We start from the raw sequence: 15,531 nt of genomic DNA, 5'->3' as shown, positions 1-15,531 counted from the left end.
ATAACAATCATTATATATATATATATATATTTTTTTTTTTTTTTTTTTTTTTTTTTTGGCACACAGTGTGCTTCACTGCTTCTCAGACAGCAATATGCTTTTCTCTGTAGTCATAATCACTTTTTAAAAAAAAGGGATTTTTCAATCTTTGCGTTATGTGACCGAAATACCAAGCGGGTCTGTTTGAAACCCCAGAGGTGTGGCGACAGCTTTCTATCTCAGTTTCAGATGTCTGACAGACTGCTGACTGACCACAAACATCCACAGATATACTGTTTGTATTTGCGAGTGTTGCCCGCTTCCTAAACAAAACAAGTGAGCGATTTTGAACATTCTGAGAGTGAGATCTCCTCTCATTTTCTGTGCACGGCACTGGAGCTCTGTTGTTAATATGCAAGACTAGTGCTGCATTAGCGCAGGTCAGCGCTCTCCCGCAGTGTGTTCGGTTAAAGTCTTTAATCTGAGCTGAATTAGAGCAATCCTGGATTAAATCTAAAGGTCAGTGTCTAACGCCGTGTTCCACAAATCAGCAGAATATCACTGCTTACATTTCACGCTCCCTTTCTAGTGTTGACGTGGAACAGAATATGAAGAATTTATAATGTTTCAGAGGCACCTGAAATGAAAGAAATTCAATAATATCAGTCATATTATCCAGAAATGTATGTCTGATATTGACACATAGAGAAAAAAAAATATATTTGGTTACAGTTGAGTTTTTCCTAGTTACAGTATTAATAATCAATAGGTTTGGTTTAGGGTTAGTTGCATATAATTATGCATAATTTACTGTTGTTATTATTATTATTATTATAGTAAATATATAGAATGTGCATGAAGGAGACTAAAATAAAGTGTTGTCAAATGTTTAATTAAAAACATTTCATATCATTAGTTAACTACACCAGTTAACATGGACTAGCAATGGTATTTTAACATGAACAAAGATTATTGAATATTGGGTTACACTTTATTTTAAGATGTCCTTGTTACTGTGTGATTATATATTTCAGTACTGTAATATTAATAACATTAGGATTAGGGTTTGGTTTGTGGCTAGTTGCATATAATTGTGCATAACTTGCTGCTATTACTACAGGAAGTGCATATGACATTTAACAAGAGCACTGTAAAGTAGTTAATGTTAATGCATATAAATTATTGTATAACGTGTTAATGGTGTTTTACTAGGTATTACAACTCAGCAAAAAAATAATTTTGTGCTCTGGTCATTTTGACCTGGAGAGAATTTTCTTTTCCCCCAAAGTTGCTAGTTAATTTTATTGCATTTGACTAAAATCTATTGACTTTGTTCACACAGGGTATAACAACTTCCCCACCTTGACACACTTGTGTTGTTCCCAATCAAAAATTGCTTTTATTTTTTTTTTCATGCTGTATTATTACCAAATATTGGATTCAATCTTTTTAGCTATGTGTTTTCTTTCATTTAGCACGTTTTGTATTTCTTTATGGAACTGATTGATCCTCAGTGATCTTTGCTAATGCCTTGGTGGGTTTTTGTTAAATGTGAGTCAAAATCATCACAATTAAAAGAACCAAAGACTTAAACTACTTCAGTCTGTGTGCATTGAATTTATTTAATACACGAGTTTCACAATTTGAGTTGAATTACTGAACTTTTCCACAACATTCTAATTTATTGAGATGCACCTGTATTGCCAAAATTATCCACAAATAATGTTTTTTTTCCTTCAAAAACTGAGGTGCATAAACTAGGAACACCAAATTAGGTAAAGGACTTTCAACGCAGCCCAAAATAAGCAAACCTTTTTTTTAAAAGCTAAATTAAGCCATTTAATTGTGTGTATCAGTGATGTTTTACCATGTTACAGTAAATTCAAATGCGCTTCACTCTCCAGGACAGCCACTTCAGTGAATTTGTGGACACCCTCACGGAGTACGAGACCAAGAACTTGCTCGCGACTCCCATCATGAACGGCAAGGACATGGTGGCCGTCATGATGGCGGTCAACAAGATTGGCGCTCCTCATTTCACCGCTCAGGATGAAGAGGTAGCATTCACTTATATCATCCTCTGTGATAGCGAGTATGCTTTGGGTTTATACTCAACAATAAGTCGGAGTCTCGGTGAGGATGCCAATTTGAAATGTAAACAATACCAGAAAGATTAATTATATGCATTGTGCTCCCCAAACATACTTTTAATCTCGAATCCCCAGTGAATGTAACAAGTGCAGTTTCACTGAATATTAAAGCATTCCGATTAAACCGACTTCTACAGAACAGATGAAACGCTCTGTTGAATTAAATCGAACTCTCTGTCTTGTAGACGCTGAAGAAATATCTCAACTTCGCCAATCTTGTGCTGCGAGTTTTTCACCTGAGCTACCTGCACAACTGTGAAACCAGAAGAGGACAGGTGGGATTTCTGTGAGATTGAGATTTAAGACATTGACCCACTCCATGATCTTGTCATTTTTCCTCACATCTGCATTGCAGGTGTTGCTCTGGTCTGCCAGCAAAGTGTTTGAGGAGCTGACTGACATTGAACGACAGTTCCACAAGGCCCTCTATACAGTCCGAGCCTTCCTCAACTGCGACCGCTACTCTGTGGGCCTCCTCGACATGACCAAAACTAAAGTGACTGGTTATTTATTCATTGCATGAAATATGCAGCTGGATTTGTAGCTCAAACTATTTGTAAATTGTCTGTTCAAGAGTATTGAAATATTCGATTTTTATTCATTTCTCTGTAGGAGTTCTTTGATCTTTGGCCCATACTGATGGGAGAGGTGCCCCCTTACAGCGGACCAAAGACCCCTGATGGCAGAGTGAGTGATACGCCGAATAAATAGGAATATTAATCATGTCAGAGAAACACAAAACTGCCCTGAATGAATTCTTACATGCTGTCACATGTTTGACTTGCGGTATTAATTCTGCTTCAGGAAGTGATTTTCTACAAAGTGATTGATTACATATTGCATGGAAAGGAGGACATCAAAGTCATTCCGTAAGTTAATGCATTTTATATTGCCTGTTAAATTTGAGCTTCCACTTGGCATTTAATTAAGCCCAGTATTGCCACGTGCATTATCATGCATCATTCTACATGCATTGTAATTATTGTACCTTATAAACATACTGTATCAAGAAATAGCATGTCTGGCTCCATGCTAAGGTGGGCCAGACAGTTCTGGGTGTTTGCAAGAGTGTGTCAAACTCATGGATGGGCTCATCTAAGCCCTCCTGTTGAGCCAGGCCTGAGCAATAATTACTTTTAGAGTACAAATTATAGTACAAATAAAATAAGTACAAATTTTCATATTCCTAACATAGAGGCACTACCATTCAGAATTTATTTTTAAATGCTTCAATGCAGCAAGAGTGCATTTAATTGATCAATAGTGACAGTAAAGACATTTATAATGTCACAAAAGATTTCTATTTCAAATAAATGCTGTTCTTATGAACTTTGTTCATCAAAGCATCCTGGGGGGAATAAAAACACACATCACTGTTTCTACAAAATATTAAGCAGCACAACTCTGATTAACTATAACAATCGTAGTAATAATAATAAATGTTTCTTAAGCATCAAATCAGCATATTCGAATGAGATCATGTGACACTGGAGTAATGATGCTGAAAATTCAGCTTTGCACCACAGGAATAAACTACATTTAAAATATATTCAAATAGAAATAAGTTATTTTACATTTTAAAATTATTTAACAGTATTACTGTTTTTACTGTAATTAATACAGCCTTGATTTGCATAAGAGACTGTGTTTTTAAAATGTACCACCTAGAAAATAAAAATGGGATTTATTAAAGAAAAGTGCTGGATTGTTCTGGTCAGACGCATATGCATTGTCGTTACAGTAACCCTACAGCTGACCACTGGGCATTAGTAAGTGGGCTTCCCACCTACGTTGCAGAGAACGGCCTGGTGAGAGTCTAGACCTCCATTCTCCTCTCTTGACGCCACAGTAGTTGGAAGCTATTATGGTGTATAATGCTCCTGTCATGTGCACAGCAAGGGGAAATAGAATGTGCTCCCACACTGAAATGATGGAGAATTGTAATTTTGTGAACAGTAATTAATCAGCAAGCAATGCTCCTTCTCAGTGAGCGTGACTGCTGCTTTCTCTTCACTCTGTCTTACAGATCTGTAACATCATGAACGCCGCTGAAGACGAGTTCTTTGAATTTCAAGTGAGCCCTGCTTTAATAATCAATGAAATTAAATTAACAGTGTTCCAAAAAGGAAAGCTGTATACCTCAGCTTTTTGTATATTTACAAAACTTAATGTATTTTGATTGAAGTTTGTTTTTATCCTGCCAGAAAGTGCCTCTGGATGAATCTGGATGGACAGTAAAGAATGTACTCTCTTTGCCCATCGTAAACAAGAAAGAGGAAATCGTTGGCGTGGCCACATTCTATAACAGGAAAGATGGAAAGCCTTTTGATGACATGGACGAAACACTAATGGAGGTATTTGAGGCCACGGTATAGACCAGTAGTGTGTCATAGCTAAATATATAGTAATGGATAGATCAGCAGACTCTGCATTATGTATTTGTGAACATTTCATCACTGAGAACATTTCATAGTGTGTTTTGCTCCTTGAAAGTTTGCCGTGTTCTCAATCTATTATGCTGGGTTGGTTGGATTCAACTAAACTGCTAAGACAAATCTCTAAAGTCTCCAAAAAGTACTTTGTACTTAAGTCTCCGTTTTATCTTAGTGCTACAGTCTGTGGAGAAGTGATGCTTTTTTTTTGTAGTTTTCCCATTCATTTCCATCCGAACCCAGCACTGGGTTGTATTTAACCCAGCATTTTTTAGAGTGTAGCAGAGTGTTTTAATCGTCCTGTTGTTTGGTTATATTAGTCAGATTCAGACTTATATCTCTGTGAATCTGAAACCGGGAGTGAATCTGAACCTGAATCTCATCCTGAATGTAAATGTAATTCTAAACCCGAATCTGTATCTATTTCAGTCGCTCACTCAGTTCCTGGGCTGGTCAGTGCTGAATACAGACACGTATGACAAGATGAACAAGCTGGAAAATCGCAAGGACATCTTTCAGGACATGGTCATGTACCACGTCAAGTGCAGGAAGGATGAGATTCAAAATGTCTTGGTGGGTTTCTCCAACTTGACAGGGCTTAGTCCCTAGTGTGCACTAATTAAAATAAACTACACTACGTTGGTAAAGCTGGTTATAGCAGGATATCGTATTTGTACGGTATGAAGTATATGTGGAGAAGCAGTGTTGTCATATATGATTGATTGTCTTATTAAAATGGGTTGTATGAACATAGAATATCAGCCTTGTAAAATTGATGTTTTTTGTTCAGAACACACGTGAGGTGTATGGGAAAGAACCTGACGAATGTGACGAGGACGAGCTGGAGGATATTCTGGTAAAACGCACCAAAAAAATCATATGGTTTGGAGTCGAGTTGTTTTCTAGATGTGCGTGTTCAGCTGTGCTGTTGCTGTCTACAGTTCGACACGCTGCCAGACTCCGAGGAATCCGAGATCTTAGAGTTTCACTTCTGTGACTTTGAGTTCAGTGAGCTGGACCTGGTGAAGTGTGGCATCAAGATGTACTATGAACTGGGTGTGGTAGACAAGTTCCATATTCCACGTGAGGTGAGTGATAATGGCAGCTCACATCCTTTTGCTATATTTTGACCATATATCTAACTAGATTTTTAATATTTTCTATAGGAAATTTAAGAGGTTAGGGTTGTTCTGGGTGGATGCTTATTTGGGACATTGTTTGCTTACTCTATAAGACAAAATAGGCCACATTAATGTTCATTTCCAAATAAACATTTCTTAAAATTTTCTTTCAAGATTGTTCTAAAATCAAAACCTAAGAAAAATTTGAATACCTGAAAAGAATGATCTTAAAAATCATTGTAATACTTATAATACTTGGTAATAATTGATAACCTCCAACCTGTTTTAAGATAAATTGACAAGTCAAGTCAAATTTATAGCTATTTTCACAATATGCTTTGTTTCAATGCAGCTTTGCAACAAAAAAAAAAGCTTGAGTTTAATTCATATCTTAATCCCCCGGTTTCACAGACAAGGCTTAAGCCTAATCCCAGACTAAAATCTAAGTCTGAGCTGTTTCAACTGAAAAAAACTTGCTCTGACTGATCTTAAAATATATCAGTGCCTTTATTTGGTCTCAAAATGCACACCAGTAATGTTTTTTTCTAAAGCACGTTTATAAAAAATACTTAAATGTCCTAATTGAACTATGGCCTAATACTGGCTTAGTCTAAGCCCTGTCTGTGAAACCAGGCCAATATCTTCATGCTTTATCGTCACATTCAGAGCTGGGTGAAAATACAGTTTATATTTTGTGACGATACAAGAAATCAAGCAGTTAAGAGATGCTATATAGTATATATCGCCCTATGCAAGTGTACTGTATGTATGCGGATATAGTTGGACATACTTAGATATGCAATTTTATATAAACAGCTGGACAACAATATAGTTGCATTTTGCAATGAAATTAAACAAATCAGGTAGTTGAGATTTGCTATATACTATATATCCTTTTACGGGACTGTACTCTATGTATGTGGAAAAAGTTGCATATTTTATTTTATTTTTGTTTAGCCAAGGCAATCCCATTGAGACTTCACAATCTCTTCTTCCAGGGAGACCTGGTCAATATAATGTATACTCTGAAGTAACACCAGTCAGCGATAATATAAACAATGACATTACTTCCTTAGGAAGATTTACGTGAATCTGGGCCTGGTCTCTAGATGGCCTGAGCCCCTCCTTCAATTATTTTTTTTACTAATTTTATCATTTTCAAAATGAGATACAATTCATGTCTACAACACAAACAGAGCAAGTCGGGATATGCACCCAAGTTTAATTTTTAAAGTTATCATCAATGATTTATGTACATTCACCCTACCAAGCACCACTATTACTTCTACCAGTCTTCTAAAAAATATACTGTTTCAATGCACTCTTTTTTAAAATATTTGTGACCCTGGACCACAAAACCAGTCTTAAGTCGCTGCGGTTTATTTATAGCAATAGCCAAAAAAACATTGTATGGGTCAAAATGATCGATTTTTCTTTTATGCCAAAAATCATTAGGATATTAAGTAAAGATCATGTTCCATTAATATATTTTGTACATTTCCTACCGTAAATATATCGAAACTTAATTTTTGATTGGTAATATGCATTGCTAAGAACTTCATTTGGACAACTTTAAAGGTGATTTTCTCAGTATTTTGATTGTTTTGCACTCTCAGATTCCAGATTTTCAAATAGTTGTATCTCTGCCAAATACTGTTCTATCCTAACAAACCATACATCAATGGAAAGCGTATTTATATTTAGCTCCCACCTTATGACTGGTTTTGTGGCCCAGGGTCACATTTTATTGCACACTGTACATACAATGTAAATACAATATTTGCAGTGCCTTGTAAGACTTAGCTGAAATTGATTTCTCTCTAGACCCTGGTGCGCTTTGTGTACTCAGTCAGTAAAGGTTACAGGAAAATCACCTACCACAACTGGAGGCATGGCTTCAACGTGGGCCAGACCATGTTTACACTGCTCATGGTAAGAGAAAACCCTCACAGAATGACATTTCAAATATTACAATTCTACACCCTGTTAAGGGGGCCTAAAAATCTCATCTCAACCCCTCTCCGGATCTGCCCTGCCTTCAGATACAAGATCTCATCTTGCTCAGTGAAGCCCTAGCTATGAATACATTGACTGTTCTCACCCTGCAAACAAGAAAAATAAACAACCAGCCATGTTAGCCTTGCAACAGAGCATTTGATAAATTTGCCCCTCTGTTTGGTGGGTGCAAGAATCGTGGGCCTTTTTTAGGGAATATGTTTAATGATACGGCCCATTTCCAACACATATTCTCTCACATGGCAGACGGCCCCATCTAATTAATCAGCCGAGTGTAAACCTGCTCCTGGTTAAGTCATGTGTAATCACAGCGAGCTGGCTGTACATCAGGAAGGATGGAGTGTTGGAGGGCTGGAAGAAACGCAGGCCAGGCAGCTAATGAGCTTTTCTCAGCACTACTCCCATGCTTCACTGAGCCTAATGAGCCCTCACTAGTCAGCCTCTTGCTCTACAAGAGAACCTCCACCTTGAAGCCTATTAAACCTGTTCTAATGTGTCTCAGACAGGTGACCTGAAGCGCTACTTCACAGACCTGGAGACGATGGCGATGGTGACCGCTGGGCTCTGTCATGATATTGACCACCGCGGCACTAACAACCTCTACCAGATGAAGTATGCACTCATTAAAGTCAATGTCTCACTGCTCTTACCAAAGAAAAATGTGTATGCATTACAGTATTCAGAAATAAAGTGTGGAGGCATTCTCAAATTTTATATCACCAACATCCACTACCAGGGGTATCATGCACCAATTTTTTGAGAGGGCACCACTGGGTCGCATGGATTCCTATGCAGGATAAGACGTGACTAAAAAAAACACATTCTGCTAAATTAACGTCTGCTAAATCAATGCATTTAAATGTAATCTTTATATAGATGTAAGACAAGTTTTGTGGCACCATTTTTGTTTAGCATCCAAACAGACAGGGGTTTAAATCCTGACCTAATATGCATTTTCTTTTTAATTACCCAAGCAAAATTGCATGTTCGAAGTATGCGAAAAAAGCAGCCTAGACATTTTGGAAAAAAAATATTTTAATAAATTATCATGCCCTACTGTAAAATAATCATGTAATTCAGTGGTCAAAGATACATTTCTATTTGCATTCAAAATACAGTTCAATCAAAGATCTAAGGAGCCAACATTTACATTGGAATTATTTGTTAAATGTATGCAAACTGGCATATCACATTGCATTATGCCTATTTGCATTCATTTTTATCGAAAGTCTGTGACGTTCTAGGTTTTAAGATTCCATTTCTGTGATGACTTTGCCAGGTCTGGGAATCCACTGGCAAAGCTGCATGGTTCCTCCATTCTCGAGAGGCACCATCTGGAGTTTGGAAAAACTCTGCTTAGAGATGAGGTAATGCTGACAATTATTTACATTTCTGGGTGTCTTTCATCATTACATTTTTGAACTCTACAGACCGTTGAGAATGTGCATCTAGTTGATAAGCCCATAAATAACTGCCTCCTCACTCACAGCCAGCAGTTTCCTCACTGAAATAAATTGCTTTCCCAGGCCTTAAATATCTACCAGAATCTGAACCGAAGACAGCACGAAACCGTGATCCATTTGATGGACATAGCTATCATCGCAACAGACTTGGCCTTGTATTTCAAGTGAGAATTTTATTTTTCTGCAGTGTGGGATGTACTTGGCTTTAGTCTTGCAGTCAGAGCTGCATAAGCGTGATTAACATGAAATTAATAATGATGTGCCTCCACAGGAAAAGGGCCATGTTTCAAAAGATCGTGGATCAGTCCAAGACCTACGAGAGCTGGGACAGTTGGACCAAATACATGATGTACGAAACAACTCGGAAAGAGATTGTCATGTAAGTGCTGTGAGAAAATGGCCTGTTAAAAAGCTAATGTCACCTATAATGGCTGTTTGCTCAATAACCTGCATTATATCCTTGCAAAAGGTCATATGCAGCAGCTTGAATTTGGTGCCTTTCAGGGTTCATAAATATGAATTCACAGTGTGGTGTTTTGGTTTTCCTCACTGCAGGGCTATGATGATGACTGCCTGTGATTTGTCAGCCATTGCCAAGCCATGGGAGATTCAGAGCAAGGTTAGATATTCCTAATGCATAATGCAGTGTCACACGCAAGGCCTGATACTACAACAATGTATTCAAACATGTAGGGCAGCCAAGGGTGTGATTGCATAGGAAAATGAAATCGCTGGCATAATGAGTCTGAAACCCCATTCATATGATAATGTATCCATGGATGGGTTGTTTACATTCATTGTTTAACACTCATTATTAAATGCGTTTCACAGCAGACGGCAATGTGATCATCTCACATGTGTGAGATTATATTCTGCCGGATGCCATGCATTTAAAAAAAAATAAACATTCTTCTTTTAGATGTTTTTTTTTTTTTTTGGTAATGTTGTTATTATATTTACGGAAGTAGATCCAAGAACAATGATGGAGCCAAATTTTATAGTTGCAAATGGGACATGTGCCAGGTCTGGCTCAGTGGGAATTGTTATGTAGCGATTTCTATGTCATTAATGGTCTCTGATGCACAGTTAATTCATTTGAAATCTAGTTACACACAAAATCAATATTCACATCTCCCCAAATGCATCTATAAAGAGCATTAATCTAAGTTTCTTACTGACTATGTCCTCTAGGTGGCGCTCTCCGTTGCTGCTGAATTCTGGGAGCAGGGTGACCTGGAGAGGACAGTGCTGGAGCAGCAGCCTATCGTGAGAAAGTGCCTGGAATGAAGGGGGCTGAGAGAAAGGGAATAAGAATGAAAAGTTCCCATGGGTCATGTCGTGATGTACTGCCTATTATGCGGTGCAGTGAATCAGAAAGAGCGGCCACAATGGCCCAGTCAAACAGACCGATCCCAAACTCGCCATTTTCCTTAGCTGTGATTGGAAATGCAGGAATGTAATGTCAACTTTTGAAAAGTGTCTTCGAAATTTCTACATTAGGTCATGGCTCTTCACCACCACTGAAGTGCTGAGTAGTAACTAATGCTGCGTTCAAGTCTCGTTTCCCACTCGTAATAACGACTTTGTGGTGGCGTTCATGTGCGTTCAACTCGTAAATACGATCTATCCGACATGACTTGTACGCACCATCATTACATGTAATCTGGATTACGAAATCAGATTCCAATAAAATGCTCATAATCAGATTACAGTTACTTTTTATGGATTACATGATTTCAAGTTATTCACACGATGGCAGTTAATGATAAAGCAATAAACCCCGTGAAGCCATGGTTTACAGTGAATTTATAACAGCTAAGGGGCATTGTTATAAAACCCCCTAAAACCCCCTTAGCTGTTATAAATTCACTGTAACCCACGGCTTCACGGGGCTTATTGCTTTTATAAAACGGTTATTCCATATACGTAGTAAGGTTTCACAGAATAAAACAGAGCAAATAAAGTGTAATGATATAAATAAAAACAGTATTCTTCCACCAGACAACATAGTTCCTCAGAAACAGTTGTGGTTCCAACGAAGTGGTTTCCGAGCAACACACAGAAGTAAACAAAGGTGTGTGTTTGTAGAGTAATTTACAACAGCTTCGAACGCAGCTCAACCAATCAGAATCAAGGACCGGAACTATCCGTTTTTAAACCCTGGAGTAATGTAATGTTTGATGCATTTCATGATGTTGATAACAAAGAATGGAATATAATTTTACTTATTTTTGCTTTTTATCAATAATCCCACTCAAATCTACAGACATGTTAGGTCAAAAGTAATCTAAAAGTAGTCAGAATACATTACTTAAAATTAGTAATCTAGATTACATTAGTGACTGCAACTTTTATCATGTAATTTGTAATCAGACTACAATTTGTAAGTAATCTACGCAGCCCTGGCAATCGGTAGGTTGTGGGGTTTCATTTTGATACTGAATTAAGTACATGCTGTTTCTTTTCCAGCCCATGATGGACCGGAACAAAGCTGAAGAACTTCCCAAACTGCAGTGTGGTTTTATTGATTTCGTCTGTTCTTTCGTTTACAAGGTGAGGTCCTCCATTTCGATTAGTAAACAAAACGACATATGGGACTTCATTGATCTACACCTCTAAATGTTCACAGGATCCAGACGAGAGTCCATCAGGAAGCAGATACATAATCATCAGCATAAATGCACAATGCTGGTCTTGATCAGATGTCTGTATACTTGAGTTTTATTGACTGTGAACGTCAGAATGCAGGCCTGCTGGAATTAGAGAATTTGATGTGAAGAAGAGTCACACAAGTAGGGTTGGGTGGGAAACTGATTCACACAAGATTCTATTTTATACCAATTCAAATCATTCACAAATTTCAAAACTTGATTTTCTGAATGTTAGTTAAGAATGTAATGTTGTTGGAGCAATATGCATTTTCTACAACTTTGCACAAATCAAACAAAAACACTTCTTGAGAGTGCATTGTTTCACTGCCTAATCGAATGCAGTTAGAATGTCAATGAAAATAGTTTCAAGCAGAACAGCAGACAGTCACTTGCTTTGATTCAGAGTGAATCGAATAAGAGATTCAGAGATTCAATCATTAAGACAGGGATTTGCTCTGCCACCTACTGGTGGTTTTAGTTTCATATTTAAAGTATAATTTTATCTTTTAAATCATTTCATATTTTAATAACCAAAATGTTATTTTTAAAACATTAATCTCATAGTATTGCTTATGCAGTTGTGATCGCAGTGTAAATGCATTCATGCCACCTCTGAGCTGCATTAAATACTCTTTGTAAATATATCTAAATGCCACTTCAGATGTAACATCGGTGCCACCTCTGCAGTATCTACAGATACTGATTACATTTGATTGGAAACAGCCCTGTAGTGTCTTGATATTCTAATTTAACTTAATCATTAAATGTAATAATTTGAATAATTATGCACTTAATAAGCCATCAAATGCTATCATCCAGAAATGAATGACGAAGAACAAAAACCTCCATTCATACTATGGACTAACTATCCATATCATAAATCTTTTAAATTAAAATGCAATATTACAACATCCTAGAAGATTCTTATTTACTCGCCTACGATACTCCCTCTTTACTCACGCCTCATCCTTCTTGCAGGAGTTCTCTCGCTTCCACGTAGAGATCACGCCCATGCTAGAACGTCTGCTGAACAACAGGAAGGAGTGGAACGCTCTGAAGGAAATTCATGAGGCCAAGGTAGCCAAGCTGGAGGAGGCCAAAAAAGCTAAAGAGGAAGTAAACGCTGCAGCCTCAGCTGGCAAACAAGGTAGATAGTAGTGCTGTGTTCAAAATATCGATACGACGATGTATCGTCACAGAGATTTGACGATACGAGTATCGATACTGTGACACGTGTGCAGCAGTGGACCGCGCTTAATTTGTTTACAATTTTACAACGTTTAATTCTGCTGAGGTGAAATTCAGTGCAGTCATGTATCGTGATACGTATCGTATCGTGACTTTGCTGGTGATACACAGCCCTAGTAGATAGTGACTCAAACGGTGTCTCACTGTCTCATAAAGAAATAGTTCACCCTAAAATTTGGAACACAAATGATGTTTTGAAGAATGTTTATGCTGCTCTTTTACATAAAGTGGCCGCATAATGAAACAATAGAATCATAAAAGTCCATGTCTACTGAGGAGGACAAGATTCTCAGGAAATAACACTATACAGGAAATAACAGCCATACAAGTTTGTTTCTTCATCAGAACAGATTTGGAGAAATGTAGCATTGCATCACTTGCTCAGCAATGGATGCTCTGCAGTGAATGGGTGCCGTCAGAATGAGAGTCCAAACAGCTGATAAAAACATCACAATAATCCACAAGTAATCCACACCACTCCAGTCCATCAGTTAATGTCTTGTGAAGTGAAAAGCTGCGTGTTTGTTGAACTGCTGCTTCTGGCTAAAATATGAGTCTTCTATCCATGGTAAAGTTGTTTGTTCTAAATCAGGAGAGAAATATGCACAGATCAAGCACCATTTACAAACAAAAACAGTATAAACAAATATGTCAGAGTATTTTGATGTGAGAGAACAACAAGAAATTGACTTTTTCACTGGAGGAAGCGTTATTATGGATTATTTTGGCCAGAAACAAAAGTTTAAAGTTAAAATGCCTTTATTATGGATTTGTTTCTTACAAACATGCAGCTTTTCACTTCACAAGACATTAACTGATGGACTGGAGTGGTGTGGATTACTTGTGGATTATTGTGATGTTTTTATCAGCTGTTTGGACTCTCATTCTGACGGCACCCATTCACTACAGAGGATCCGCTGGTGAGCAAGTGATATAATGCTACATTTCTCCAAATTTGTTTCAATGAAAACTCATCTACATCTTGGATTGCTTGAGGGTAAGTACATTTTCAGCAAAATTGCTAATTTTTTTGGATAACATATGCACATATTAAACTTGCACAAAATTATTGTATGACTTCATATGGACTACTTTTGTGGCACCTTTTTTTCATTATTAGCTTGTTTGTCCTTTTGCCTACTAAAAAGACGAGCATGAACATTTTTCAAAATTTCACCATTTGTATTTCACAAAAGAAAAAGCTCATATGGTTTTGGAACCATTTTTGTGAAGAATTTTCTAAACAATAAATAAAGATTGTTTCTTTCATTTATGAACTGTTCGATTAAGGATGCATTTTTACAAACAATTGACATGTCATTTATTCTTTTCCATAACCAAATTCTCTTTCCTCACAGGAAACGCAGTCCAGCCCACATCTCAGTCCAAGACCTGTGTCATTTTCTAGACGTCAAACTGCATAAAAACAGACAATGAGAATGTATGACAGTGGACTGCTTTTATTATTTCTCTCCACAGGATGTCCTGTTACAATTTACACTAGTCACGAGTTTATAGGTAAAGAAAACCTTTTAGTGTAAGTAACCGACTACTGCAATGTCTCAGTGGTGACATCAGGTTTTGTAAAGTTATACTGTAGTGACTATGGCTGAAAATACAGAATAGAGCATTCTTACATACTAAATAAATATACATGAGAGTATAGTGTGAATACAGTTGGAAAGTCCACATTACGTGTTTTCAATATTTATATGTAGAAATGTATAAATAAATATCAAATGAGGAATTTCTGAGCTTAACATTGTCATTTTTTTTAAAAGTTTTTGTAACCGTGTTGCTGTGCAAAATAAGACTTCTGCCCCGAGGATGCAGTGCGCGTGGTTGCACGTGTGTGTGTGCTAGTGCTATAACAGTCTTACAAAAGCATTGGATAACACCTAGGGGGCGTTGGCCTTATCGACTCAGAAGGAAGAGAGCCGATTGGCAGGACAGCAAAAAGAGGCGGGATCAATGCTAGCATTTACGTCATGTCACAGACGCAGTCACTGCACGTCAATGGCTATGATGTCACGTCTTCTGCTACATTTACCTCACTCTTACAGCAAAGAGGTGGAGTCGAGAAAATCTGCAACCACTGCAAAAGCCAAAATAAGCTCTGACGTGACCGCAAATACACACACCTACTCAGATAGATGTGCATCCCTCTCACACACACACACACACACACACACAGTGCCGTAGGGAATGATTATTCTGACATCTGAATCACAAACCAGCAGAGCGGCAAATTGCCACCAGCTCTCCGAATGGCTGCGTTAACAGTGCTCTCATTCAGCATGTTCTGCTGCATACCCTCAGTGAAAGGAACCGCCACAATTAGCTTCACCATCTAAAAATGTAGGCACTCTCCATGGATACAGCACAGAATGCCACTTGCCATTGGCTGCCATTTCAATGCGGCAACCAATCAGAGGGTTTCCGGCTGAACTATTCTGTTTATGCAATGCGGA

At 37.7% G+C, this 15,531-nt stretch overlaps 1 protein-coding gene across 1 annotated transcript in view; it reads left to right on the top strand.

The window, feature by feature from the left end:
- pde6a (phosphodiesterase 6A, cGMP-specific, rod, alpha) overlaps window positions 1-14,807 on the top strand; it is a 16,885-nt gene extending 2,078 nt beyond the window's left edge. The window contains exons 2-23 of the mRNA XM_016573923.1: window positions 1,884-2,036; window positions 2,315-2,404; window positions 2,485-2,625; window positions 2,742-2,816; window positions 2,934-2,998; window positions 3,871-3,937; window positions 4,156-4,203; window positions 4,334-4,483; window positions 4,991-5,134; window positions 5,352-5,417; window positions 5,503-5,649; window positions 7,507-7,614; window positions 8,201-8,310; window positions 8,978-9,065; window positions 9,225-9,325; window positions 9,433-9,540; window positions 9,717-9,780; window positions 10,353-10,427; window positions 11,631-11,714; window positions 12,791-12,959; window positions 14,419-14,509; window positions 14,541-14,807. Coding sequence (XP_016429409.1) covers window positions 1,884-2,036; window positions 2,315-2,404; window positions 2,485-2,625; window positions 2,742-2,816; window positions 2,934-2,998; window positions 3,871-3,937; window positions 4,156-4,203; window positions 4,334-4,483; window positions 4,991-5,134; window positions 5,352-5,417; window positions 5,503-5,649; window positions 7,507-7,614; window positions 8,201-8,310; window positions 8,978-9,065; window positions 9,225-9,325; window positions 9,433-9,540; window positions 9,717-9,780; window positions 10,353-10,427; window positions 11,631-11,714; window positions 12,791-12,959; window positions 14,419-14,468 — 2,103 coding nt within the window. The 3' untranslated portion in view covers window positions 14,469-14,509; window positions 14,541-14,807. The remainder of the gene's footprint in view (window positions 1-1,883; window positions 2,037-2,314; window positions 2,405-2,484; window positions 2,626-2,741; window positions 2,817-2,933; window positions 2,999-3,870; window positions 3,938-4,155; window positions 4,204-4,333; window positions 4,484-4,990; window positions 5,135-5,351; window positions 5,418-5,502; window positions 5,650-7,506; window positions 7,615-8,200; window positions 8,311-8,977; window positions 9,066-9,224; window positions 9,326-9,432; window positions 9,541-9,716; window positions 9,781-10,352; window positions 10,428-11,630; window positions 11,715-12,790; window positions 12,960-14,418; window positions 14,510-14,540) is intronic.
- The last annotated feature ends 724 nt before the right edge of the window (window positions 14,808-15,531 follow it).

The sequence above is a fragment of the Sinocyclocheilus rhinocerous genome, unplaced genomic scaffold (assembly GCF_001515625.1).
Source record: "Sinocyclocheilus rhinocerous isolate Xijiao unplaced genomic scaffold, SAMN03320098_v1.1 scaffold892, whole genome shotgun sequence".
In the NCBI taxonomy this organism is placed as follows: Eukaryota; Metazoa; Chordata; class Actinopteri; order Cypriniformes; family Cyprinidae; genus Sinocyclocheilus; species Sinocyclocheilus rhinocerous.
This window is presented reverse-complemented; position numbering and strand designations above follow the sequence as displayed.